Below are 27,916 nucleotides of genomic sequence, written 5' to 3'. Positions count from 1 at the left end.
TTTTCACTCTCCTTGTGCGCCCAGATTCCTGCCGAATGTACTTCTTAAGCGCCCATATCTTTGTAATATTTGACTAAAAATTGTGTTTTAAAAATTTTTGGAATGGTAAAAATTACAAAAGCCCCAACAGGACTCGAACTTGATCATGACTCACAGGTTCGTAGTTAACGCTCCAACCCATTGCGCTACGTCGGTAGACAGCAAGTTTGGGGAAATTTTGAGAGAAAAAATATAAAATTATACTTGTTTTTATTGTTTATTCCCATAGAAAGTACGTTGCAATATGGAGGTGTCTCATACCACCATAAACGTGACCACTGAAGTGTTCATTGGTCCGCTAGATACGTAGCATCGTTTTTGAAAGGGCTAGATATACAAAAAGTTTGACCAAATAATGGAAAGATACCAAATCACTTTATAGAAAAAAATTCTTATCGAGGAGGAGCAGGAGGATTAGGAGGAACAGGAGGAGCAGCAGGAGGAGGAGGAGCAGCAGCAGGAGGAGGAGGAGCAGCAGCAGCAGCAGCCTCCTATTTCCCGTACATGTGTGTTAGTATAAAGGTATATAAACTTTTCCAGGCCAAACTTCTTTTCGCATTGTCCAAGAATTTTGGGGTGGCACGCTTAAGAAATTCAGTAATGATAATCAAAAAAGTCAATGATCTATTTTGTATATTGTAACTCTTATACAGGAAAATTAACTAAAGCAGGCACGTAGCATAGATTTTAAAAGGGGAGCAAACCCATCAAAAGACCTTGTCAAGCAAAAAAAAAAAACACACCAAAAAACACACTAACTTCTAAAAAATCAAGAAAATCCTTAACCGTGGAGCGGGTGGGCAGAGCATGCCGTACCTGTAAGTTTACATAACAATTTCAATTTCTAATTGCTAATTGCCTTTTACATGCTCCTAAAAAAGTGGAGGGGGGGGGAACTCCATCTTGATTTCCTTTTTTATATGCAATTTAAAAAAAAAGTTTGCTGCGAGAAAAACCTGCCCCCTACCCCCCCCCCCCCCCCGCACCCCCCCCCCCCCCCCCCGCCCCCTTCAAACTGATGCCTGTTCAGTAGAGTTGTAATGGCATACGGTTTAACTATCAAAATGACTATTACATGTAGATTTATTAGCCGTGTAGCAAAAGTAGCACATCATTTTATAAACTATATATATAAATCCCGGTTCACATTTAATTTTTTTCACTCTAATTGTAGAAATGTATAAAACTTATTTCAAAAGTCACACAAAATATATATTAGATCGGGATCGCGATGACAACAAATTAAACGAGGGAGTGAAAAAATTCCACGAAACAGCCAAAAACATCGCATGGTAAAACCGCAAGTGGACGTTGGTCACAGGTAATTAGATATATTGTAGATTGTAACTTTATTCATTTTATCAAAATCTACAGAACAATTAAAAATGTATTTATTCATTTTTACCATGATTTTAAACCACTACGTTTTTAAGGCCATTCGTCACCAGTAAACAATAACCTGTGTTTACATACAAACAGTAATATCGCGCGATCGCGATTCCAAAATTAGGAATTGTGTCATTGGCCGATTGAAATTGAAACTGACACCCAATTTATCGAACATGTAAATGATAGTTTTATCCATAGATTCAGTTATTATGTCATTATGTTTTTGTACATGATTAAGGTTTTGTATTTTTTAAATCTACAATTTTATGCTATCAACTTTCATCGATCTCGTTAAAGGGTGTTTCCAGTCAGGCAGATCAAGTGCACACACATGTAGGGCCTACATAGAAACAATTTATTTGGTCTATAATTCTTTTGATAATCACATATAAAAAGCCATTTTCAGGAAAAAAATATGATCCCTTGTGCCGGCAAGTGTAAGGAATATATTATGTCAAATTTTTACACAAAAACTGTTCTATCTCGAAATCAAATGGGGGCATGATGAGCCCATGGCATAAGTTTATAACCCCTTTTCTTTCTCCAAGTGCAAAAATTATTGTATGACTGTAAGACCAGAAAATGTTTTGTGGCTCGCCTCTATTCACAAGGTGTACACTAGCTGAGACTTTTAATTAGTAGCTTGATTGGAGTTTGATGTAACTTCAAGAGAATATGATTGGTTAATTATTAGTTCAATTTATGAAGTTTATATTTCCATCAGTTTTGGGAGTTTTAGAAATTATAATTTATATGTAAAATTTTAAATAAAGGAACGTTTACACACTGAAGTAAATTATGGCAGCAAGTTGATTGAAAGTCCGTTACAAATTACATAATGATACAATTTTCCATTGGGAAATCTGGAATTGAAGGGGCTGAAAGAAGAATATTTAGTGTAATTCTTTGTTTTGCTGATATGATTACAAAAGTCAACTTAATTCTATGTTTGTAAGGGTAAATTAACTGCTATATTTGCTGGTTATATACAGATATATATTCATGGATGGTGACTGAATATATTTACCGGTACATATTTTTTACTGGTCAGTGTAATAATTTTTCAAATCAAATCATACAGTATGAGCAATATTTTGATCATTTGAAAGTTATTACATATATTAAATCCACTTCACTCTTATTCCCTTCAGAAATGAGCATTTTGAGTTCATTATTGTATGCTAGTCACCAAAGAAAATTTGATTCATAAATGCCACAAAACATGGTTATCTTCAAGTACACATTATCTTTCCTGAAATTCTGTAAAATAGAATTAGGGCATCATTATTACTACCGGGTAAATGTATCTAATCTATTAAAAACTTCCTGGTACCCTCTTCTCCATTGAAGAAAACCTCCACAGGTTTGTTTTCAAATGGTAAAATCCTGATATCTATCGACATATAGCGTAATTTTTTTTCAAGAAATTTTGATTATTAAAAAATAGAACAAAAATATCTGAATTTTATTTCTTTTTGCAAAGAATGAATATTAAAAAGATTTTTGGTTTTAATCGTTAATTCTAATATGGTATACTTTTATTTTATAAAATGGTATTTTTTTAATGCAGTCCATCGCATTACAGTGTAGTGATGACATCATAATTTGAAACTTTATTTAAAAAATGACAGTGAAATGCACATGCAGGATGTATGGTCTACCTGTAAATTCTGTGATGAGTAATATACTACACAAAGGTTTAATTCAACCAGGTGACACAAATGACATACAGGTAGGCTGAGGTAGCTATAAAACATTTGTTTGCAAGGAGGAGAAGTTATATCCATTCATAAAACTTTTGTACATTCAGTGATGACACATTTGTGTTTGACTCTAAGAATGATTAAGAATTAGCTCCTTTATTCTTGCACACTAATTTAAATGTACAATGTTAAAAAAACAGAGTACATTACTTACTTGCAAGTGCTTGTCTTTCATATACCGGTAGGGTCATTTTCACTTTAAGAGATCAAATATTTGTTAGATTTTTGGCCAACTAAATGCAAGTTTGCAGCTGAAATCTTAATTTTATATTGCTTTAAAATATTTGTGTAAGTTAAAATATCACTAGTATTCATAATACATGTAGAATATGCACATGCATCATGATTTAAATGTACCATTACCTGAGTAAACCTTAAAAGTTGGAGGTTTGTCATTTTTCATCATATTTATGTAACTGTTTCAAAGTGTGCACATCTTTTAAGTAATATTTTCTTTTCATTTTCCTAATTATATACTATATTTTAATATTTAAAGCTGAAGAAATAAAGAGATTTTTGTCTGATAAACCAGGTAGTTAATGACTGTTGTAAGAGTTATCTCTCTTTCCCTTATAGATTGCTCTTGCAACATGGTTTTTACATATTAATGTTCTTGCATTGTTCATTAAATGATCAAAGCACATTGATAATATGAATACAGGAAAAAAAAGGGCAAATTTAACTGCAGTAGTTACTTCATAAGTCACTGTGCAGACTGCATGTATTCCTGGGGCAGTATTCTTGGGAAAAAAACAGGGAAACCAAGTTATTGGTCCATCAAATTCTGTCTTTACAATATAAGGCAGGCAGCCATTGGGTCAGTGAGAGCCGGCACAAAGAGATGTGTGATGCATGTTAGATAATTTCACTGCAAAATAGCCCCAGGAGAATATTTTGGTATAGAGTTTCAATACTACCACTCTTATGTTGTCAACTTCTTCCTGAATTTCCATCCTTGATTATTGATCTCCCAGCTTTCTGCATTCACCCAGTTGGGTAGAGAGATAATTAGTATGCGCAATGTTCTTTGATGTTGCAGATTCTTTTGATTAGGAAAACATATTCATAGTTATAAATATTGTTGATTTATTATCCTTTGTTTATTCTTTTTGTAAAGCAGCATTTGCAATTTATTGATTTAGAAAGGGTTATATAGTTCCTATAATGAGCAAGAGGATTTAAAAAAGATACATTTATTTATGTCCTGGTACATCTGAAAATATTAGACAGGATTTGTTCTGAGGCTTGCAATATTAACCAGTATCTACAATTTATATAATTTTAGTATTGATTATTTGTGACAATCATTTTCATCAACATTATATGCAGAGCATTACACTTTATTGTGCCCATCAGTTCACGCTCTTTCAATCCAGTTTTCCACTGTGGGGCAATAGAGCTTGACCTTGGTAGTGACAAAAGTTAAGGAAGGTCCCATTCGTCTGAAGTTGCTGTTTGCTGTTCCTTTCAATAATAGATTGGATAAATTTCTGAAGAGCTGGCAGCAAAGCTATAGATAGATCTTTGATGTGAAATGAGGAAAATCAATCAAAATGTGGTTTATTCCTATCAGTCCTGTATTTATCCTTGTCTTCTTGTCAAAAAGAAGCTTTGGAAATGCTTTGGAAAAAAACCTAATTATTTTGTGTGCATGAAGTGGTCGGTCATGTGACCAGGATAGCTGGAGGGGAGGAATACCCCCATTGTCAGTAGGCTATAATTAATACTGGTCTTATCCTTGTCTGGGTCCTATTGCCATGGTAATACTGCCAGACTGCGACTATCTGGGTGTGTTATTACTTGGTACGAATCTCTTCAGGGGGATATGATCTGATGATGTATGGCAGTTAATTTTCTCTGATTTTTTTCAAGCCTCAGATGGTCTGTACAATGTAGGAACATTACATGAGGGCAGTACAGATCATAAAGAGAGAGAGAGAGAAAGAGAGAGAGAGAGAAGTGGAAATTGGATTTTAGGGTACAATGTATATGGGACTGACCATTGGGGTACAACATGATAGATGAACCGATTATAAACAAATAAAATTGGTTTTAAGATACACTCTACTGTGATGGCAGTTTAGTGCTATGTGTCAATGTAATATTAATAAATTATATGGTGTCCTTGAACACAAGTTATCTAGTTATTAAAGTAAATGTTCTTGTACATTTCAACATAATTGCTGCTAATCTCAATAAAAAAACTGTTAGTGACAGTGTGTGCAAAGACAAGTTGCTGAAAAGCAAGGTCATATAATCCCCTTGAATGTTATTATTCCTACATCCCAAGAACCAAACTCCCAGTTTTCTACCAGTACATCCCCATGTCTGGCCTCAGCCAATGTAAAACTGGGTTACTATCATAGTATATTTGTTGGTGTTTCAGCAGAAGATATCACGCTCTCTGCCAGGTATTGCTCATTCATAATGTCTTTATGATGGTTGGGTTATTTTCTCACTCTATCTGTGAACACCAGTGGTGCTCACTGCATGTGCTTAACAAGTTTTGCCAATTACCTGCACACACAGATAGTTGATTAGTCTCAGTAGTAGGTGTTTCACAATAAGTAGGTGTGTAAGAGTACCTGTGATTACCTGTACTATCACTGTGTAATACTGCCATGTGCTTAGCCAGGTAGCTCATTATTTACCTGAGAAAAATGCACATAACGTATTAAATTGGTATTTGTATCTTAGATTGTTGGTCAAATGTCTGATTACATGCATACAATGGATTTTTGTAGAGGATGCAATGGACTCTGTGATGATCTGAGGACACTGTGACATGGACATAGAAGCAAGGAACTGACCATCAGAAAACCCTAATTCATCCAGCTAACAGTGTACAGGTATTTTCATCGCAAAGAAACTAGTTGTCAAATGATAGTTTAATGAAGAATCAATACTTTAAAATGTTCAATCAGTGATGGCAATGTATTTTGACTATTATGAACTTCCCTGTTCTGTTGCATAACCTTATTATGTTGAGTGACTGGCAAAAGAATGAATGGAAGCTTGTAATTTTATGTCATTGTCCTGAATGTACCCTAGACCAACCAGTAGGAAATGTTTTTTTTATGTTTTATTGTACTAAATGTATGTATACCAAAATGGCATCTAAATAATATATGTTACTCTCTAAAAAGCTGGATGATGTAAATAATTTTGATCTTTCAAAAAACAAAATTATTTTTTTTCCATTGATTTATATGTGATTCAAGAACTCCTCTTTTCTACCCCCAAATTTCCCTATGTCAAATGAACACCTTGTATAATTGTTTTAAGTGACTGCAAAGGAGAATCAAATGATCTTGAACCTTTGGTTTTATTAGCATTAGGGCACCATTAAAAGTACTGCAGGTTGCAATTCTCCACCGATATCTTGGTAGAAATATCTTTATGGATTTCATGGCATTATCAATAATAGTTGATGCACTTATTGCTTTTACTGTCTTTCGGCTTCATTTGCATAGAGTTAATCTCCTGTTTGCTTTAGATTGCAGTCTTATGTTTTACAATCAATACAACTGTAGAAAGGCTGTCTCAAAGCATTTCCAATAGTTTTGACCATAACAGGAGAAAGGGTAGAAAAAAGCAATCCTGGAAATATTTCATCATATAAAAACATCAATACAGTCTCTATATGTGCTGGAGAATTCAGCCAACTCAATTATCTTGGGATTTCTTTGCAGTCTCCGGAATATGTTTAGCCAAGGGTATCCATTCTACCTCTTGGTTCAGATCAATATGGCACCGAACTAATTTGTATCAATGAACACGATTGGATGACTATAATGTTTGAATTCAGATATTGATTGTCAGTAGCAGGATGGATCTGAAACTTCCACAGTAGGCTTTCTGGCTCTATATAGTATGATGGAATGGAGTGTGGTTTTTTTTTAAGCAGTCAATGAAGCAATCTGTTAATGTTACTTGTATTGTGTAAGGGTTAAAGAAATAGTTCAGACAACCAGAAACTGTACATTGAAACTCTATTAGTTCCGAGAAAGGTTTGGAAAATAGAGAATTATTTCAATGAATGAGGATAGATGTTTGACATTTTGATTGAGTCGGAAGTAATCGAAGGAATATTGGATTCACGGATTGCAGACCATCCACCTAGGATTCAGCTGATGGGAATATGTTATGTGCTTTAGTTGCGGATTTGTAATATTGCTTAACTTTGGTATTTGGATGTAGCTTTTACTGAGGTTAACTGAACCGAAGAAGTTTATATAAAATCAAGAATTCAGGTATATTGTCCCGTACCAGAAGATAAAACACTCATCAAATATGGCTGTCCGGTATTTTATGTGTAAGTATATGCATGGATTCTAGTTCTTTCCATATTTTTTCACAAATATCCCTTTATTTGTGGAAAAGTTTTAAGATACCAGTTATGTACATACGTATTTGAATCATGAATATTTTTGGCAAATTTCTAGATAAACTAGAAATGGACTACAAGATTTTGTTCAAATTGATTTAAGATACCAAATCATCTCAGATCATTTAGTATAATTCACAAAAAGATTTTTTTTTAAAATATCTTTCTTTTAGATCTGATTTATTAAACATTCTATAAATATATAGTGTCAACAGATGTGAAGTAGGCATGAAAAATATTCTGTAAAGAATTGTCCTAAATTGTGTACTTAACTAATATAGAAGATCTTAATTGATTCAGATCTTGGTCGGTTGTATTTGTGTTGTTTGTGATACCCTATCTTCTCACTGTAAGGCTGGAGGGGATATGGTCATGGGTTTGTGTTTGTGTGGGTGGGAGTAACACTTTGTCATTTCAGATAGGGATTTACCTTGTTTGAGATGTTGGAGGAGGCTGTTTTATAAACATAATTAAAGCATAAACAAAAAATTGTCTACCTGATATTTAATTAGTGGTACAGGTAACTCATATTATGAAACATCATTGATTTCTATTTACATCATCAAAGGAACTATGTGGTCTTATAGGCCATGCATAATGCATTTGTGATTAATTCTGTTCTTCTAATTAACTACAGTAGATGTTCATTGTCTTCAATGCTCAGTTAAAACCACAGTTTGACTTGGTATTGACTCAAGTGAATGATAAGTAAGGAGGGTGAGTGGGTTTCCAATGCAGTACAAATGTACCTGTAAGTATTAAGAATAAGTACATGTACCTAATACAAATGTACTTGGAAGCAAGAATAAGTACATATACCCATACCTCATATTGGCATGCAGTACTGCACATAGTGATCTCTGGTGTTTTCAGACATGAGAATGAAATTGTCAGTTGTTGGATTTTGAGTCTTTTTTTGGCTTTCAAGATTAAAATTAAAACAATTCTCAATCAAAGCTTCTTTTTTTAACTTGAGTTCATATAGTAGTTTCATACAACACCATTGTCATCATTCTTTAATGAATGATGTAGATTCATTTCATTATGTAAAATTATTTTTAAAAAAGGAGAGAAAAATAACTCATGTTGAACAAAGGGATGTACTGTACACTCAGTATTATAAAATGACTAGTGTAACTCTTCTGTATTTACTGCCTTTAGTTTTATATTCTGCAACTACCTTTTGCATTATTTTTAAGTTAGGTATTAGAAATTAGGTAAATGTAAAAGTGAGCAATATACCGTAATCAAAGCTACTGAATATTCGTTCATACTTTCAGCTGTGAAAAACATACAAAATTGTTGATTGCACTTAAATTCAGGAGGGGGGGGGGGGTCTTATGTCATGTGTAAACTTATGGTGGAAGGCATACAAAATACACAGCTACTGTCTTGAAATATAAATGATTATTGGGTAAGGTTAAAAAAAAAATTGATAAAGATGGAGGATTTTTGAGAAATGAGAACAATGAGAAATAAATGAAAAAAACAATGTCATACATTATAACATCTATCATATCATTTTAACACTAGATTTAGGTGAACAATGAGATCTCTTTGTTTATAGCCAAGAAAGTTTGGTAAGAAAAAAGCATTTGAAAGACCAAAAACTATTACTTCAAGTGCAGAGAGTCTTTTTATGGTGATGCCATGAACCCCTGTCCCTTTGTACATGTTACTGCTATACATATATTTTGTCCCTTAAAGACTGATAAAATGGTAGTAAGGTGGAGGTCCTAAATGCTGTTGGTACATGCACCAATAAGGCATCAAATGTTTTGAACAATCTTCATCATTCTGTGTTATTTCATTGATTTGATGCTTGTATGCATACAAACTCTATTTAAGAAAGAAGTCAAATTACAATATAATTAAGTATGCTGATTGTATCGCCAAACTGGCTTTTGACACAAGCAATTATGATTTCCTTGATTTTGTATTCTGTGGGAAAAAATTGCGATAACGTTTGAAGGATTGGTGAAGTCTTAGTGAGACATTGCCGATTTTCTTTACATATGTTAATGTAATGCTGCCAATTCTAATTTGGTTTGCTGAAATGAGCTTTCTGGTCTATAATCTTTAGGACAATGGAGGGCCTCTATTACTCTGAGACAGGCTACTTACCAATTTCCCAATGGAATCACGTTTTGTTTTCTCTACAGCTTCACCTCTGAAACCTGCCTTATGATTTGTATGAAAGTTATTTAAACGTGAATTTAACTTTCAAAAACAGGTACTTAGACCCTGTGTTGCATGTCATTAACCACTTTTGTGTTATAACATGTCTTGGAGATTGGCCGACATTGCTCTGCAATTTGCCCATTCAGATGCTGTATTTGAGGAAAACCATGGCTGTATTGATCCCCATTCAAGTGGAATAAATGATAAAATACAAGCCTGTTGCTGAAGATTTCTTCATTACAAATTCAGCATCCATCTTACTCTGCTGTGCTAAACTGAATTATTCTTCCTCTCCATAGGATTGATTTTTTTTGGCGGACACGCGATGTAGATGCTCGTCAGTAGTCTGATGCAAACACTAAAGGAACGTGTCTGAAAGATTGTGGCAATATAGTGAAATGTAACACATTAAAATTGCATGAGTCGATTGTAGGGGCATGCTTGAAATAAGCACCTTGTTCGGTTCTTGATGGTATCATTATCATGAATTCTCTATTGATAATCGGCTAAACAATTCACCTATTCTCCCTATTGTCATGCAATCAATACTCCATTTTGACCCAACATCTCACCCAAATGTTGATTGTCAGTGATAGAAAATTGTCACATAGAGCCTGATTGGTTCCCTGAACAATTATTTTGTCGATATTCGAAACAATCTTTGTCATAGAATTTTCACCTGACATCACCTTTCCTTGTAATGGGACTAGGTTGGGTGGCTTGGAGCGTGAATTATCTCTTTTTGCACCTGAGTGTTAAGCTGCTCTGAGGAGAGGGTGACAGGGGTAACAGGATACCAGAAAAGAAGCTGTCAATAGGAGATCTGTCTCTGATTGATGAGGGAATCATCTACTCTGTTACATTCACAATTCCTTCTCTGTATGCATTATAGCCATTAGTGCTGAATGGTTACTTTTTTAAAAAAAAATTTTGTCAAGAGTTTTTTAGGGTTTTTTTTAAAAGGGGGGGGGGGTGTTGAAGTCTTTTCTAAAAGTTCAATGCAATATTTTTTAGAGGGTGATTGTATATTTCATAATCAACTCCTTTTTACAAATCTTTCATTTGCTGGATTATGGAATTATTAGCTTCTTTACAAATCCTTTGTTGATGGATGAAAAAATTTTTAATCAAGAATGTTGAAAAATCTGTACCGGTATACAATGTACTGTACATTATTTTCAATGCATGCAAAGCTATCTCCGATAAGATTGAAGTTACATTATATTTTCATTGTGTCAGCTACATAATAGTAGGACATTAATATCGGAACAGATAACAGAAGTTCCATTAATGTCCAGACAAGGGATGGAAATGGAGCTCATTTGAAAACTATTGATTTATTTAGCATTAATTAAATTTACTATCGGCACAGGATAAGTGATTTATAGTCACATTTGCCGGGACGTTGGATTTAAAAAAAGAGATTCTTTATTATGGAAAACCGATTTCATCTGTTGTTTTCTCAGACCAGCCTTGCTTTAGATGGTCTGGTCTGATATTCAGTGCTATTCTGATCAGGATTTTTAAACAGCTGTGTCAAAGAATGAATAATTTATGCTACTACTTTGTTGCTGTGATAGTTTCATCCATTGTTGCACAAAAGTCATCGCTATAATGTTATCTTCACACTGTGTCAATCATTAGAGTTTTATATTCGAATGAGAATCACATCAAATGTTAAACACAAAATAAACTAAAAATTCAAGCTCTATTGAAAATAGTGAAAGAAAAAATCCAACATGAATAGCTTTGTAACAAAATCCAAAAATTCAAACAATGCCAAATGTGAAACAGAATCTGATGGTTGTACTGTAAAATACACTTGATTAATCTTCCTTTTCATAGATTTATGCAAGGTTGAAAGTGTGAGTGTATCCACCATTTTCTTAATTTAAGTTTCATAACTCAGTCTAGTTTTAGAATTTGTAGAATCAAATATTTGGACTGAAAAAAAAAGAGACAATGACTTTTAATTTTTTATTGATTGGTATGTATCATTTTAGCTCTACTGAACCAGTATGCTTTTTCATCTACTTTGCAAAAAACAACTAAAACTAATGCCATATAGCTGAATGCACATTGAGAAATCAAAGAGAATTTTTGGTTTTGATCAACCAACATTCTATACATTACGATTGTATGTCTCCTTGACGTCAGTTCATTGATTGCATCATTAGAGCTTATTATTTGTGGCAATGTTTTCTGCCGATGTCTTGCTTTGGTGCACTGTTGACGGAGGTTAATATATCTCATCGAAAAACTAGAGGGCTTATTGATTTTGCTAAAGTTTACTCTATAACAATATTGTTGTCTCCCAAACCTAGTTGATTAGTTTAGAATTGACTGTAAAAACAAAATTGGCCTGCCATTGAGTAAAGGTTGAATTTGAATATCAGATAATTACAAGGTCTATCCAATGCAATTATGGAAGAAAATTAAAATTTTGTCTGGAACGATAATTTCATTTTTCTCATACATTTCAATACCCAATCTGCAACTTTGTACAATAAAAGCTGAGCCCAATATTTGCTAAAACTTTATTGATTAGTGGACATTTCTCCGTTAATAGGACTCCATAACATATTTTTGGCCTACTTTCTGAAAATGAGACATGGATAGATTGCACCCCTAATGGCTTTTTTTTATACAAAAGATATGACAGATGTTATGGGGATACTTGCTCTCACATCATTATGACTTGGTGTCAGATGAAAGTTTAATTTGAAGGGATTCTGTCAGATTTGGGACTTTGTGCTTTATTATAATGAAACTGGGTCCAGATGTCATTCATGTACAATTCAAAATTTCTGTTTGTGATATTCATTTTAAAGGAGTATATTTTTAAAGCTAAAACTACAGTTTATCGATCTAGTTGAGCAAATTAATATTTAGGTAGAATAACTGATATTTAGGTAAAGTTGTACATGCATAATTCAAGTTCATAAATGTGTTTATTGGAGCCGAACTTTTGTTCCTAAAGGCAGAGGGAGAGAGCAATTAACTATAAAGTAGTATAATGTAGAACTTGGTTGGGTCTAGATATAAGATCAATATCAAATAGGTTGATATATGTTGAATTTTTGTCCGTTTTTGACTGCATTGTGGAGCACTTTAATGCTTTGATGATGCCATGTTGTCTGTATCCATTTTAGCTTGCTGACATTGCATAATGTGAAACTGAGAAAGAGTTGGCTACAGTTCATATATTATTCTCTTATTTCAAATGAAACCAGCTGTATTTTTTTAGACAAAGGAAAGAAATATGCAAATGTACAATTTATCTAAAATTTAATTCAGTATTTTTTTTCCTTTCAGTCTTATTGATTTTGAGATTTAATGAATATGAGAAATGTTTTTCATCTAAGTATTTAGATTACTGCCTGTTGTCAGATTATTGATTTTCCAGCATTTTGAAAGGTTTTCATTTTTACTGATCTAATAAGAATTGCAGATAATTGTCTATTAACTGACACTACTTGTATAGTACAAACTCTGTTGGTTGTAATTAATAGTAATGAGTTCAAACCTGAGAATATCGAGTATCATCATAGATTGTCCATCATAAACACTTAAAATAAAGCTATTGAAAAACTGCTCAACAACTACCGGTATTTGAATTCGGACAAATTGAGCAGAGTGAATAAGATAACCCCTAGAAAATGGATGTTTCCGATATCTTCATGAATTGAATGTTGGTCTCCATATTGAACAATCGCTGTCCCCAAAGAATTGTAAAGTTATGCTGTATCAGAAATTGTGTTAAAAGCATTGTACTTTAATCCAGTGCAATGGATGTTAGCTGTGTACGTGAGTTACAGAATTGAATGGTAAGGGTGTAATTGTATAGTAGTGGTTGACAGTGTTTACTGAAATGTTCTCTTGATCCATGATTTGACAGATCTAGCACCTGTTTTGATATTCACCCAGTACACCAATAATAAAGAATTTCCACACATGTTCTATCTACTTGTATATACAATACCATTATGAATCCCAAAAAGTCAAAACTTGTCTTAGAAATACCCAAAACTGGTTCTTTTTGATAAAGAAATTTCCAAAGAAATGTTTAAAATTACTGCTATCTGGGTGTTTTTTACTACTTTTATTTTTTTAATGGACTTTCAAGATTTGATAGATTTAATATTTTTTAAAAATTTATATTGTAGTTGGGCTAAATTGCCAAAATGACCCTGGAACGAAATCTACAGCCTGAGTACTCGGCAGTTATAATGAGTACAGCACCCCACAGATCATCCAACCTCGACGTACCCCAGCATCAGCATCAGCCGCACCGCGATGAACCCATCAACAGCCGAAACAGTCCGAGCACACTCAATGTCCTCACCACCAGCTCCGATTTTGAGTTCTCCAATAGGTAGGCGTCTGCTTGGACTATTGATATTTATTATACTGTTTACAAAACTGGAAAATTAGCAGTCGATTTCTCCCTATTTTATATTGTGTCTGTTCCCATGAGACCTCACCTCTCCCCCCGCAATGAATGGTACATTGCGCTGTAAAGTGCTGCATGACTTTCTTGCGTTGCTTGAACAACAAAATCCAAACTGTGATATATTTTGAATAAGTATTTTTTTAAATCTGTGCTGATTCACAATGCAACATATCCAAAATGTTCTTAGTAAGTTAGCTATGAGTGAAGATTGTGGAATAATTGAAGTTTATGTATTGAAGTATCATCCCAATGATTCATTTATTAAATTTGTAGAAAGGATTTTCTACTTTACCCAGTGACATTTTTATAAGATTAGCTATCAAGAACTGTCCTCAATAATGAATTATTACAAGAAATATTCTACCTTGTTAATTTATGTGAGGGAGTTGTGCAGCATTGTTGGGGATGGCCTTAATATTTCATATGATGCTTGAGTAACAGATAATCATAATGGCATAACTTGAGGATTCTGTTGTTAAATAAATGATGTGCTTTCTCACCTTACGTGAGGGTCTGACACCGATACAAGATGCAGATTATGTAAGATCTCACCTAAGAAGTTTGGATGTAACACCAATGAACTGGATGTGTCATTGATTCTGTGTGTGTTTTACAACCTGTCTATAATAAGGTTTACAGATGAACACACAGCTGTAACTAATATGCATGTATTGATTTCATTTTCTGATTGATAGCATACCCTTACCCCCACTTTTGAGTTTAAAATAGTGTCTTGTATTTGCTGTGATCAATTCAAACAATTTTTTGTCTGAAATATCCACCCCCAAAAAGTTTGATATTGCATGACATCATGAATTTTTACATAAGCATCAGATGAAATACCATATATAAAAATAAAAATTGGTTGAAAAGAATGCTGCAATTTTTTTTATTGGGGGGTGGTGGTTTGGAGGCAGGTAGGGAATAAAATTTCATCCCCTCACAAATCAATCTTTTACCCATGGGTCAATTACGGAACATAATGTTAAGTGGTGACATCTTTTGTGTTGCAAAATTTTATGACATCCTCTTTTATTTGTTTTAAAAAGTTCCAGTTTTATGTAGTGCATGAATTGAAGACAGATTTTTGTTTTGTTTGCAGATCAATTGCTTCTTTTATGACTTTAATTGCAGTTTCTTTGTTCTGTTTTAAATCAAATAAGTGTTTAAATGAGTACCTAAACACCCGAAGCATTGATAACTCATTATTTCTCGTACAAAGGTAAAAACTCTGAAGTTTATTGATCATTTACTGACATCATTGATTTTTACCAAGTAAAAGGTATAGAATACAAATTAACAGTCTATAGACCTATCTATGATCTAGGTTGATATGAAAGTTTGAAGTGTTTACAAAACAGGATCCAGATAACCTACAATAATACCCCACTGCTGCTACCTGCTGTGTGCAGTGTTTGTGGGAGATAGCCAAGATAAACCCTGTCTGACTTCTCCCCTTAGTCTGTATGCTGTAACCGTGGGTGAGAGGGGATGGTCAGTACTAGGAGGAGGAAGTGGTTATCTCGGATAATCAAATCAGTGTCAGTGACCAGAAGTCGTCAGGCCTCTAATGTTTTGTGGAGGTGGCCTATGATTGACCAGTAATTTGTGGGTAGAACAAGATACTTCCCCTAATCTTGTTTAAGCTTTTGCTGAGTTGTGTTATCGAGAGAGAGTTGTTTATTAGCTTTATTGACAGACTGTGCATCTTGCAAAGTCGGTGGTTTTGTTTTTGTACAGAACTCAGCATTAAAGGGACTTGTATATTGCTAAATAGTAACTTTGTTCTTTGATAACATTTTTTTAAAGGGGGAGGGTGGTTGGTTAGTATCACAGTCTGGTACTAGTTATGTAAAGATAACTATTGGTAATTCAAGAAATCGTGCTTACTTCTTGATAGTTCAGCTGCCATATGACAGTATCAAAGTTTAGTGTTAGTGGACGGTGGTATGGGGGGGGGGGGGGGGGTGTCAAAGATATTTAGAATTATTGATAATTGTATGATTTCCTGACGTTGACAATGAAAATAAAAGTATTGATTTGTACATGTCAAAGGTTCAAAGCAATGTATTGATGACTGTTGTTGTTTGTCTTTAGCACTAACATACAGTATTGATGCCAGGTAATTATGTGTATTGGCCTCTGACTTCTGCTGACTGAGTTATCCCTAATGACATCATTGTATCGACCCAGGTGTTTGTCACTCTATGTATAGGTATTGGACAGTCATCAGGTGCAAATGCCAGGAGTCAATTCCACTGAAAATCAATTCATCAGCTAAAAACAAAAAAAATGATAAATAATTTAAATGAGTTCCATTACAAGGATTGGTAAAGCAAGCTGTGTTATGGATGTTCAGTTGATGACAATCACCTTTTTTTTTTTGGTTGGTTAATAGATATATTTTACCATGTATAGAATAACAGGAAATGAGTTTGAGATAAGGTCTACTAGTTCTTTTACAATTTGAGAAATCAGGAAATAGATTTAGACATACATTTATCAACTTTAAATCTCCTAGCTGGCCTCCATTCATTCCTTTTAATTGGCATTTTGAAGAAAATTTCATTTTACTATTTTTATTGATTTCTTTTGTTTTTCATCATTTGGCGTGTACAATAATGAACATGCAAAGATTCAGAGATGAAAAGTTATAAATAATGGCACTGGCCGCACGGAAGCATGAAGTCATCAAAGACTTGCCGTAATTAATCAGATAATGCAGTGACAGTTTAAGACGATGGATAATAATCAGGTCGCTGGTGGCATCACTTAGTGTCACTGTGACTCACGGCCCTAATTCAGCAGAACATTTCACAATACCTGCCGATGTGTATTGGCCTCAGTGACTCAGTTGTTGTGATTGCTGAGGGAGAGAGTTTGACCTTGGTAGTAAATATGAACTCTGGTGCTTAGGGCAGGAGGCACCTGAAGGTCTCCCAAAGAAATAGGGAATCATGGAGATAACTTGATTTAGTTTGTTCACTTGGACATGGAAAACATATCCTGACTCATTTCTGTGAGCTTTTGTCAGAAATGAACCTTAAAATTTACATATAATTAAATAAACATAATGAATGAACAGAATAGTTTATGGGGAGATGGGAGTTTGGGTGGGTTTTATTTCATTGAAAAATCCATTATAAAATACTTGGAAGTGATATAAGTAAGACGGTTAAAACAACGAAGTAGAATACAACTTGATTTCTTACAGTACTGATATAACATCTATAACATATATAATCGATTTATTACAATATGCTATGAAGTACAGTATAACCTTATCTATTACAGTATGCTACAAAGTACAGAATCACCCTATTTATTAGTATGCTATTAAGTACAGTATAACTTGATTTATTTCAGTATGCTCCAGTTGGACCATGACCTTGACCAGCTGAGTTTGACAGAGAAGTCAGATGACTCCTCCTCCTCTAACTCCCCCACAGAGCCCCACTCTGCACCTGTCACCCCTGCCCACCGCCAGGAGAGACCACCCATCACTGTAGGATACCGCCGCGCCACGCAGGGGGGATTCCTGGAAGGACTTCTGGGATGTCTGAGGCCAGTGTGGACCATCATAGGGAAGGCCACCACAGCAGAGCTCAAGCAACAAGGTGAAACTTTAACTACGGTAGTACTCTTATACTGATACCTATAGCCAAGCAATATTTGGTACATAATGGGGAAGGAAAATCTTAATTTGTATGAGAGTTATAGATTTGGAAGTTAATAACAGTTTTCTTTACTTTTTGAAAAATGAATAATATTTTGTCTTTAATGAAAAATACCCAAAATCAAAAGTGCTAACTTGGTCTTGTTTGTTGCAAGATTATAGTCATTTTAGAATATAAGATATACAGAAATGTAACTGGGGGAAAATACATTTTCAGAATAAGATAATCCTTTTAAAAAATTAAAATTACGAAAACTAGAGAATGAACTGTCTGGTAAGGATAACAGAAAGACTAAAGCAGTTATAATACAGGTGAATGTAGGCCACAGTTCATCAGTCTTCTTCCCTTCAAAAATAATAAGGAAATAAAAATACCAAAGGAAGGACATTCAGAGTTTAACTAATCAACCTGATGACCTGTTTGCTTGAAACAGTAAACTTTTATCTATTTTCTCTACATCTTTCTTTGAAATATCAGTTGTACTGGAGAGCAGGATTGACGTCTTTGCCATTTTTTAGCTTGCCCAAAGGAGGATTAGATATTCATATATGCATGCAAATGTGGCCCAATTTATCTATCTGTGACAATAGGAACACTAATGGTCACCCTTGGGTATAACCTATTGCGTATGTGAAGCAGCCTTACACCCTGACCTCAGTGTGCTCTCCAGTTATAACTACCGCCTAATGATTCTATACCCGAGTATTGAATACATCAGTAATGTACTAGTATCCTTGTCTCGGGTTGTGTATGGCCTGAGGGCTATACTGTCTTTGTTCTCATTTCTTCCCAGTATTATATATGTTTATGTGTTGATATTTTCAAGGTGCTTGAAGCTTAGATGATATTGTGATATTATATTGAACGATTTCAAGATTCAGATTAAAGTCAAACAATGAGTGGGCCGATCATTCAATTCAGATTGTTCAGTTTATAAACAGAGGTAGCATTTACTCTTTCCTGGTAAACGCGGATCAATTTGATATAAAAAGCTTCGATTGCCTGTGTAAGGCAGGGATATGTAAATACACCTAAATAGGTAGATGGGCTGTAGATTGTAGCAGCTGGCTGGATATTGACGTCACGGCTGATGTTAGGTTAATCCTCCCAATTCTTTGCCATCATGTTCCCTCAGTAGCCAGGACATAGTTTATTCATGGGGAGAAAGTTACTAAAAGCTATTTGTTGCTACCTGTGTGGAGACAAGCTCAGAGGTACTTACAATGTCGGATTTTTAAATTTTCTCATTATTTTTCTGTTTGAGGACATTTCACTTTTTGCCTACGTGGGAGTGATAGGATGATGGCTGCCATATGTTGGGCTAAAGACTCCTGAATTATCTACTTGTATTAAAAAAAAAATCCTTACCAATAGGTAACTAGGAAGTTTAAATGAATATTGTAATTTTGGTCTGTTAATATCATTGTTTTTTTTTACACTTAAAAATTAAAGGAAAGCTGAACAAGGTTTATTGGATTTTGATATTGGATCACATCAGTATATACAATCATAACAAGTTGTTTTGATTACCGGTATTTTGAATCACCTTGATATTTATTATTTTTTGCAATTTCATGTTTTTCACAATTTGTTATGCTTTTAAACCTAATGTCACGAGACTCCTAATTAGGTCACATGACGATATATCGCAGCTGCTGTAGGCTACACAAAGGGCATAGAGGCATGGCTTATCAGGGAGCTATAAATGAGATCAATATATTGAGTCCTTCTTTATTTGAATTTGATGAAGGGCTATAATTTGCAGTGATAGCTTTAGCAGACCAGGTGTGCATTACAAGTCAATGACCTTAAAATCAGGCAGACCTATTGAAAATATATCTTTATAAACAATAAAAATGCATAAGGTCTTCCTCTTTCTTGCAGCCAGAGGAAAAGAAAAAAAATGCCAATACCCATAAATAATACATGTACTGGTATGACAGCAATTAAAGTGCATAGATAATTGACTGTTTGAATCAAATTTAATGTAATGTTTCAGATGACTGGGAGATCCCTTTTGAAAATATCACAGACTTGCAATGGTTGGGCAGCGGGGCCCAGGGGGCTGTTTTCCTCGGCAAACTGAATGGGGAGGAAGTGGCCGTCAAAAAGGTCAGGGATGTCAACGAAACGGATATCAAGAACCTGAGGCGACTCAACCATCCAAATGTCATCACGTTCAAGTAAGTCAAATCTTGTTCAGTTGAAAGGGAAGGGGATAAGTGGTATTGACTGTGTAATGTGGTGGGAGGAATGCTCTGTCTCTGAAAGTTCTCATGTAGTCCCTGTAGACTTATCTGATGCCACTGTCAAAGGTTACGTAACATGCAAGATCAGCAATTCTGCTTTCCTTACAAATCTGCATTAGAATGTAAAAAAGTATATTAAAATCTTGGAACCTATTAACTTTAACATGCCATTGTCTGATCGTGTATATTGATTATGCATATTCTTTGGTGTTTTTAATGCTGCTTTTAGCTGCATCATTCATTGCTTGTCAGTCTAATATGGAAAGTATAAAAATTTGGTAATCCAACCATGGACCTACAGGGCCTATACATTTTTCATGCACGGAATATGCCAATGAATTGAGTGTCTGCAAATTTTAGAGTCTGAAAATTATCTTTAAGCTCTCCACATAATTATAGACTGGTAATACATACTCATTTTGGAATAAATTGGAGTTGATGTAATGCAGCATTCAACAATTTACTGAAACAGGGAGGTAGACCTATATATTACATTATGCTGAAGTCTTTGGGGAGTTTAAAAGAAAAATGCATTTAAAGTCTAATGAAAATGCTTCAATGTCAGTGTTTTTTGATATGGAATTTTTTTGTCTCGTAGGGGTGTGTGTACGCAAGCTCCGTGTTATTGCATCATCATGGAGTACTGTCCCTACGGTCAGTTGTACGAAGTCTTGAGGGACGGGAAGGAGATCCCACCTGCTTTGATCCTGGACTGGGCCAAGCAGATAGCCAGTGGCATGCACTACCTTCACAGTCACAAGATCATTCACAGAGACCTCAAGTCACCTAAGTAAGGCGGCCATTTATATTCTCATGCAGCTACACAAGTTCAGACAACATATTATTCTGTCATAGATATGCATATAAAAAAAAATCAATAAAAGTGAAAAACAATTACCAGTACAGATGTGCATGAAGATTAAAACTTTTGTCAAGCAAAATTTGTTTTATTTTTCCTAGTGTTCTTGTTGCCAAAAATGATGTTGTAAAAATATCCGACTTTGGCACAAGTCGAACCTGGAATGAAAAGTCTACAAAAATGTCCTTTGCGGGAACTGTAGCATGGATGGCACCAGAGGTGATCAGAAATGAGCCTTGTTCCGAGAAAGTGGATATATGGTAATACATTTCTTCAGGAGTCCTTGCTCCATCACATAATTTGATTTATCCCTTGTAGAAAGTTAATCGAGTAGAAATTTCATTAGCTGTCTCTTCACTTCATTAACATTGGTTTTAAGGAAATTGTCTTACATATTTCTGTTTCATGATCAATTTAGGTCCTTTGGGGTGGTTGTGTGGGAACTTTTGTCATCAGAAATTCCATACAAGGATGTGGATTCCTCTGCTATTATCTGGGGAGTAGGAAGCAACAGCTTACATCTTCCTGTTCCCTCTACATGTCCAGAAGGATTCAAATTGCTGATGAGACAATGCTGGTAATGGAATTATCTGTATTTTTTCTTCCATAGTTTTCTGCTGTGGGAATATGGAGATGATTTGGTACTGGGGTTAGAATTGTAAAAAAAAAAAATGTTACAAATAAAACTTTGAGTTTCCAGTAACTGGTTCAGAAAAATTGGTTAGTGCTCAATTCTTGCAATTACAGTTTGCAATTTTTATCTTGCAGGGAAGCTAAAACCAGGAACAGACCTTCCTTCAAGCAAGTGCTAATGCACTTAGAAATAGCTACACCTGAGCTTCTTAAATACTCGTACCAAGACTTTATTAATGCACAGGTAGATGTGATTCTTATTTTACCTAAATGAACTAGAACTGTCCTAATGGGACTAATACCCCCGCTAGGCTAATTTCAAATGGGACAAATAATTGAATTGAATAATAATTAAGGTTTGGAACACATACAAAAAAAAAATTCTAGAATTGTAAAAAAAAAAAAAATAGTTAACAAAGAAAAATTAAAATCAAAATTGTCAGAATTTCACTGTAAATAAATTTAAACAACCTCTAAAAATAGTTTAACTTCTTTATTAATAATTATATTATTTATTTCCTTATAATGATAGACCTTTTGGTTTACATGAAACAGTTTTAAAATAACCCCAAAACCATCACCCATTTTACAGATTATCAATTTCCCCTAAACACATGCTCCATCTGAGCCATGGCTCAGATAATGGCTCCCTTGGGACAAATGAATTCAGCCAAACTTGTCTTTGATGTTCTCATTAGCTCCTAAGAATTTATCATTGACAAACAAAAACTTTGCATTGTCAGTTGATAGAATACTTATAAAAAATAATTATTTTTTTATTAATTAAGACATAAAGACAAAAAAACTCCATCTGGATGTATTTATATAAATATATATTTTAGAGTGTTTTCTATTAATTAATTAATAAAATCTGTAAGGATTACCTCCCTTACTTTTCAACATTAGTGTACAATATATAGAATAAGGAAAATGAATACTGTCATAAAATCATTAAATCTTGTCTGATCTTAAAAAAAATTGCAGGTGCACATCTTCAGATGGTGTTCAACATATGTACAAATTTTCAAACTGTTCCATGCAGTAATAAAAAATTCTATAGGGGGGACAAAGTTGCGTCTACAGACAGACGGACAGACGGACAGACGGACAGACGGACAGACGGACAGACGGACAGGGTGAAACCAATATACCCCCCTAAACTTCGTTTGCGGGGGTATAATAAAATCAATCTTAGATATTTTAATTGAAATATGGACTATAAATGCAAAGGTTTCGAGTTTTATCTTACTTAAATTTACAGGCTATATGGAAGGATGAAATCAGGGAACAGTTACAACTGATTAGATGTGAGGGAACACATATGCCTCATCTTGAGGAGGAACTCATTAAACGTAGAAGAGAGGAGCTCAGGTGGGCATAAACTTCTGATGAAATTAATTAATTATACCAATGTCATCAGCTCTGAACTATATTGTGGCCTTAGTGTTCTATCATTAAGTTATTATCATGATGACCATGTACATGCAATTTAAAATTTTTGTAGACATGCTCAAGATGTACGCGAGCACTACGAGAGGAAGCTCGAGCGAGCTAACAACCTGTACATGGAGCTCACTGCATGTATGCTACAGTTGGAGAAGAGGGAGAGAGAACTGTTAAAGTGAGTGGGAGGGAATTGTAGAATATTCCTACTCCAGATGCTTCCTTCTTGCATTCAAAACTGGTTTCAACCTGTTTTGATTTAAGCCTTATTGCCTAACCTGTGATTAAAATGTGTTAAAATTAATTTTTAAGACACTCTTTGAGATGCAAACATAAAATTTTTAGGATTTACAGGATATTAGAAAAGTCAATGTTATAAGTACAAAAAAAAATCAGCTCCTGGATTTTGTTAATAAAATCTGCATTTTACTGGATAAAACCAGGAATGTTGTATAACGAATTGCGTTGCAAATTCTAGATCAGGGATGCTGTCAATTTTCATACAAATTGAGATTAATTGTGACTCATTTTTATGTTTGAGGTTTTTAATTTGTTCCCAAATGAAAAATGCGTCTTGAAAAAGTAAAATAATTAACTGCATAATTTGTTGGTATCCGCATATTTATGAATATGAGAAGAGTTTTTAATTTCTGATTTTTGTGATAATATTCCTCATTTATGTATTCCTTAACATTGTGTTGTATTACATATATTTACACATATATGAAGTCATATTTTCTAGGAATTTATACAATATAGGTAATGATGTCTTTCTTTTTACAGGCGTGAACAGCAGCTGGCCATGTATTCCAAAACAAGAAAGAGTATAGTTAGACCTGTGATAAGAGCACAGGAGCGGATTGATCGACTCAGCAAGAAGAGAGCATACAAGTCTGGCTCAGAACTCACAAGGTGGGGCAGCTGCATAGAATCTGTGGAATGTTCTAGAATCTGTTACACAAGAACAATAACTCATTCTTGTTCTGACATCAATATCAATATTTTTGCCATTCGTTTGAGAAAAGTACTTGGTGAGAAGAGATGATTTTTTTTAATATCTTCGCTGATATGCATAAATGACAATGTTGTACTCTCTGATCTTTTCAGCCCAGATAATCCTGAGGGAATAATGGACAGCAGCATGACTACAAGTTCAGAACAGGTTTTACCATCTCCCACAAAACTACGCATGCGTAAAAGCCGTCATCGTCGAAGCAACAGTAAAGGCAGCCTCGGTAGCATCTTTTCAAGTCCGGCAAAGGCAGTGGTGGAAGCAGAAGAGGATTTGAGCGAGTACCATCTCAGACACTGTGATGAAATGGATGTCACTCCACGCGTTTTCAAATTCATGGGGCCTGGAACAGCCCTCAGGGAGTACAAGTCGACAGAGGATTTACATCTACCCATGAGTGATAGTGACCACACTCACCGGCCGTCTGAACTCAAACAAGTGGACGAAGTTGCCGAGAAAAGTGTAAATGATGTTTGTTTTGGGTGTGACGGAGTTTGTAGTGATCACACATGTAGCAGTAAGCGGTCCAGTCGAATAAGTGCTGACATTGAGAGCAACGCAGGGGATTCCCCTTGCTCACCCTGCCCAATGAGTCCATCTCAAACAATGTGCGATATAGAGGAAAACTGTGTAAATGAAAACCAATCAAAAGAGCAGACAGATCTTGCAGTGGAAAATGAGACAAGTTTTTCGCGGGATAAGGACTCCAATGAAAACATTAGCAACTTCCCAGTCAGGAGTGGACTAACGCATATAGGTGGAGATTCCCTGTGCACTAGTGACTTACACAATGAAGAAGATAACACTGTCATATATAATTGTGTTAAACGAACTTCTAGTGATTCAGAAATTCGAAGGTCGCCAAAATTAATGCAGCACAGACTTTCCAGTATTGACTCTTTAGATTCTGCCCCTGCTGTGGGAAGGGAGAGAAGAAGAGCTAGGGCACACAAGGTAAAAACTTGCAAAAAAAATCTTTTTAAAAAATCAAAATGAAATTAACCTAAATAATTTCTTACCTCTTTCCATAACACAAAGATAGATGTGCATGACATAAACTTGATACTGTATTATGTTTTCAGTTTTCTTTTGTGTACTTCTTTAACACCTCTTTACTTCATTATGATTATATTTGATTCATAACAGAATTCGGAGGATTCTTGGTCTGAAGAGGAGGGGGAAGTGAGTGAATATGAGCATGCGAATAGGAAGCGAAGGTCGTATTGTTCCACGCTGAGCTCCGAGGGCTGTCTTTCGGAGGATGAGAACAACACCAGCGATCATTCCACGTCCTTCAATGGTGACGGACTGCTCTCTACAAACAGCTCGGAGAACCTGCAGATGGAGCTAGCTAATTGTGCTGTGACTTCTGACGGGCTGTCGGACAAAGAGCTGACTGTTAGGAAGATGGCACAGCAAGTATCCAACTCACCAGAGAGGGTCTTTAAGGTAATTATTAACACAAATTCAGTTGCTCATCTGAGCTGTGTTAGCAGCAAATAGAAAAAAACAAACCAATCCTCAAAAAAAAGACCTGTAAAACTCGAAAACATGTCTTTGAAATTTATTAAGGAGCAATGCCAGGTTCTCTAATTTTCAACTCTTTACCATCTACAGCTTTATAAAAAGGTGGCTGTAGATTTAACTTTTGCAAATTTTGAAATCTCATAACATTTTTTTACAGACATCAGATAGCAGTTCAGACTCGGACGAGTGCTCAGACATTACAGTATCAACCACGGTACACCGCGCACAGCCCTACGAATCCCATGCCTGGTGACAGTGTACGGAAGATTAACTGTCAAATTACAATGGCATATATCTTAGACTGTGTATAAACATAGATTCCATGTTGAAATGGACCCAGTGACAAGGAAAATTTTTTATTTCGTTGCTATTTATAAGGTTGTTGATAATTGAAATATCAGTTATAGTCCTGTTGTTGATATCACTGTGCATCATACTCAGTACATTGTCTGCATATCATTACACATCTGTGCTTCATAATCACTGTGTTAAAGGTAGCTATATCACTTTAAAAAGTTCATTCTGTGCATTGATGTGTCATATGGTGACATATTGCTTTGGAATCCAAAATATATAATATATACTGCAGTGTTGCCATGCAATGCAGAGCTCTGTTTTAAATATTTGTTTGAATTATAGGGATAAGTATTTCGGCCTGATTTTAAATTACAGGTGTCCCAATGTTCAATTTTCTTTTTTCAATTAAAACATGATAATTTACATATTCTACAGTTCAAAGTACTTAATGTATTTCTGCAAGTCTGATAGAAATGAAGAAATCCAATATTTTGTATGAATGGACCATTGTCTCTTGTTATTGCGTGTATTCCCCCAAAGACCCCTAGTCTGAAACTAGTCCTATAAGATTCTTAAATTAATTGATATAGAGCATAGATTTTCCTATCAATTTTTATCTGAATGTCTTTATTAGTAATTTTTAAAAATTACCTAAATGAGTCAGAATTTTAAAAATTGTTAAAACTTAAAAACCGTTCTTACGTATGAAGAGAGCCATTTTAACAAGACCATTTTCTGTCTTGTAGAAAGATACGAGTTTGAATTTATCACAAACTAAAACACACAAGTTCATGACTCATTTTCACGGAACAGTATTTTGAATTGTTATTTTGGGTACAATTATTTCAATGTGTAATATTATAGTTTTCGTTACACCAACCAACAAGTTCTAGCATGGCTGTTACCCCCCAGGGACCTGTTCTTTTCATTCATATTTTGCAGTGCTTCCAATTTACTGGATTTATTTTGCCTTCCATTCAATGTATCCAGAAACAAGTACATGTATAACCAACCAAGTCATATTTTGATGATTTCCATTTTACATTATGATGTTTGGGAAACACGATTCTACCATAGTTTACTTTTTTCGGATTTTGTTGTACATATCATATTCAGGATTGCAGCCTGGTTTACCTCTTGGTACAATTTTTTTTGTATAGAATTTTTTAATTTACCTTTGTTTGCCAAGTGCTCATTTTTATTTGACTTTTTTTTATTCTGTTGAAACATTCCAATATTTTATTGAAATATTGTTGACTGTTGTATGTTTTTATCTTATTGTTGATACAATTTTTCAGAACTTCTACATACATATGACAAGCAAGTTTTGTTTTCAGAATGTGCTTCTTTGAGTTTTGCACATATAAAATTTGGCCACATTTGGACGAGCAATAATTGTGCTGGAGAGCAGATGTAAACTTTGTGGTATATTAATTGATTTTATTGATAGCAAATGTGTATATAGAATGCATTTTAACAAGGCCAATACTGCTTTATGTCATCTCTTATCTGTTTATTGCAGATGATCATGATTCAATAGTGTTTTTTAAACACTGTCCTCTGACTATAAAAAAAAAGTCTTTATTGTGTTGGAATTGTAAATAAAAAGTCTGTGACATATATGTTGTGTTTTGCCTTTTTGATACATCAGAATTATGAAAGCCATTACTCCAATAATGATACAAAATTTCCACAGAAATACTGTGTAGTATGTACTGAAGCAGAAAGTATATCGGGGTTATGATAAATATCCCAGGGCTGCGTTTTCCAAAAGAATTTATGACTTACGACCAAATTAATGAATGCTAATTAATCACAAACTAATCTGCTTTATTCTCATGGCTGTAGAATACTATTATGGACATCAGAGTAGTTGTATAAATAAAAATCTTTCTAAGTTTTGTTCTTTATATATCATTTCATGAGACTGAAAATATTTATGACTTTGTCGAAAGTTCTTTTGTAAACGCAGCCCTGGTTTGAATCCTAAGAAGAGTCATTTCCTCT

General features: G+C 34.5%; 1 protein-coding gene across 3 annotated transcripts; it reads left to right on the top strand.

Moving 5' to 3' along the window:
* Positions 1 to 1,265: 1,265 nt before the first annotated feature.
* Positions 1,266 to 27,529, top strand: LOC128192628 (mitogen-activated protein kinase kinase kinase 13-A-like). 3 transcript variants are annotated; one of them, XM_052865462.1, is made up of 15 exons: positions 1,266 to 1,360; positions 5,936 to 6,040; positions 13,926 to 14,134; positions 17,579 to 17,829; positions 19,889 to 20,072; positions 20,737 to 20,928; positions 21,099 to 21,257; positions 21,416 to 21,574; positions 21,766 to 21,874; positions 22,892 to 23,001; positions 23,135 to 23,251; positions 23,857 to 23,985; positions 24,181 to 25,039; positions 25,232 to 25,534; positions 25,770 to 27,529. In XM_052865462.1, exons 3-15 carry the CDS (start codon positions 13,944 to 13,946, stop codon positions 25,863 to 25,865), a joined length of 2,859 nt encoding a protein of 952 aa, XP_052721422.1. In that variant the 5' UTR covers positions 1,266 to 1,360; positions 5,936 to 6,040; positions 13,926 to 13,943; the 3' UTR covers positions 25,866 to 27,529. The 3 variants fall into 3 exon arrangements, with proteins under 3 accessions (XP_052721422.1, XP_052721423.1, XP_052721424.1); XM_052865463.1 differs by lacking the exons at positions 1,266 to 1,360; positions 5,936 to 6,040 and adding an exon at positions 6,136 to 7,506; XM_052865464.1 differs by lacking the exons at positions 1,266 to 1,360; positions 5,936 to 6,040; positions 13,926 to 14,134; positions 17,579 to 17,829 and adding an exon at positions 18,417 to 19,103.
* The last annotated feature ends 387 nt before the right edge of the window (positions 27,530 to 27,916 follow it).

This window comes from Crassostrea angulata, chromosome 7, assembly GCF_025612915.1.
Source record: "Crassostrea angulata isolate pt1a10 chromosome 7, ASM2561291v2, whole genome shotgun sequence".
Lineage (NCBI taxonomy): Eukaryota > Metazoa > Mollusca > Bivalvia > Ostreida > Ostreidae > Magallana > Magallana angulata.
This window is presented reverse-complemented; position numbering and strand designations above follow the sequence as displayed.

Coding starts and splice junctions, on each gene's coding strand:
- LOC128192628 (XM_052865462.1), top strand. CDS start 13,944: ATGACCCTGGAACGAAATCTACAGCCTGAGTACTCGGCAGTTATAATG. Junction 23,002..23,134: donor CGTAGAAGAGAGGAGCTCAG/GTGGGCATAAAC, acceptor AAATTTTTGTAG/ACATGCTCAAGATGTACGCG. Junction 25,535..25,769: donor CACCAGAGAGGGTCTTTAAG/GTAATTATTAAC, acceptor ATTTTTTTACAG/ACATCAGATAGCAGTTCAGA.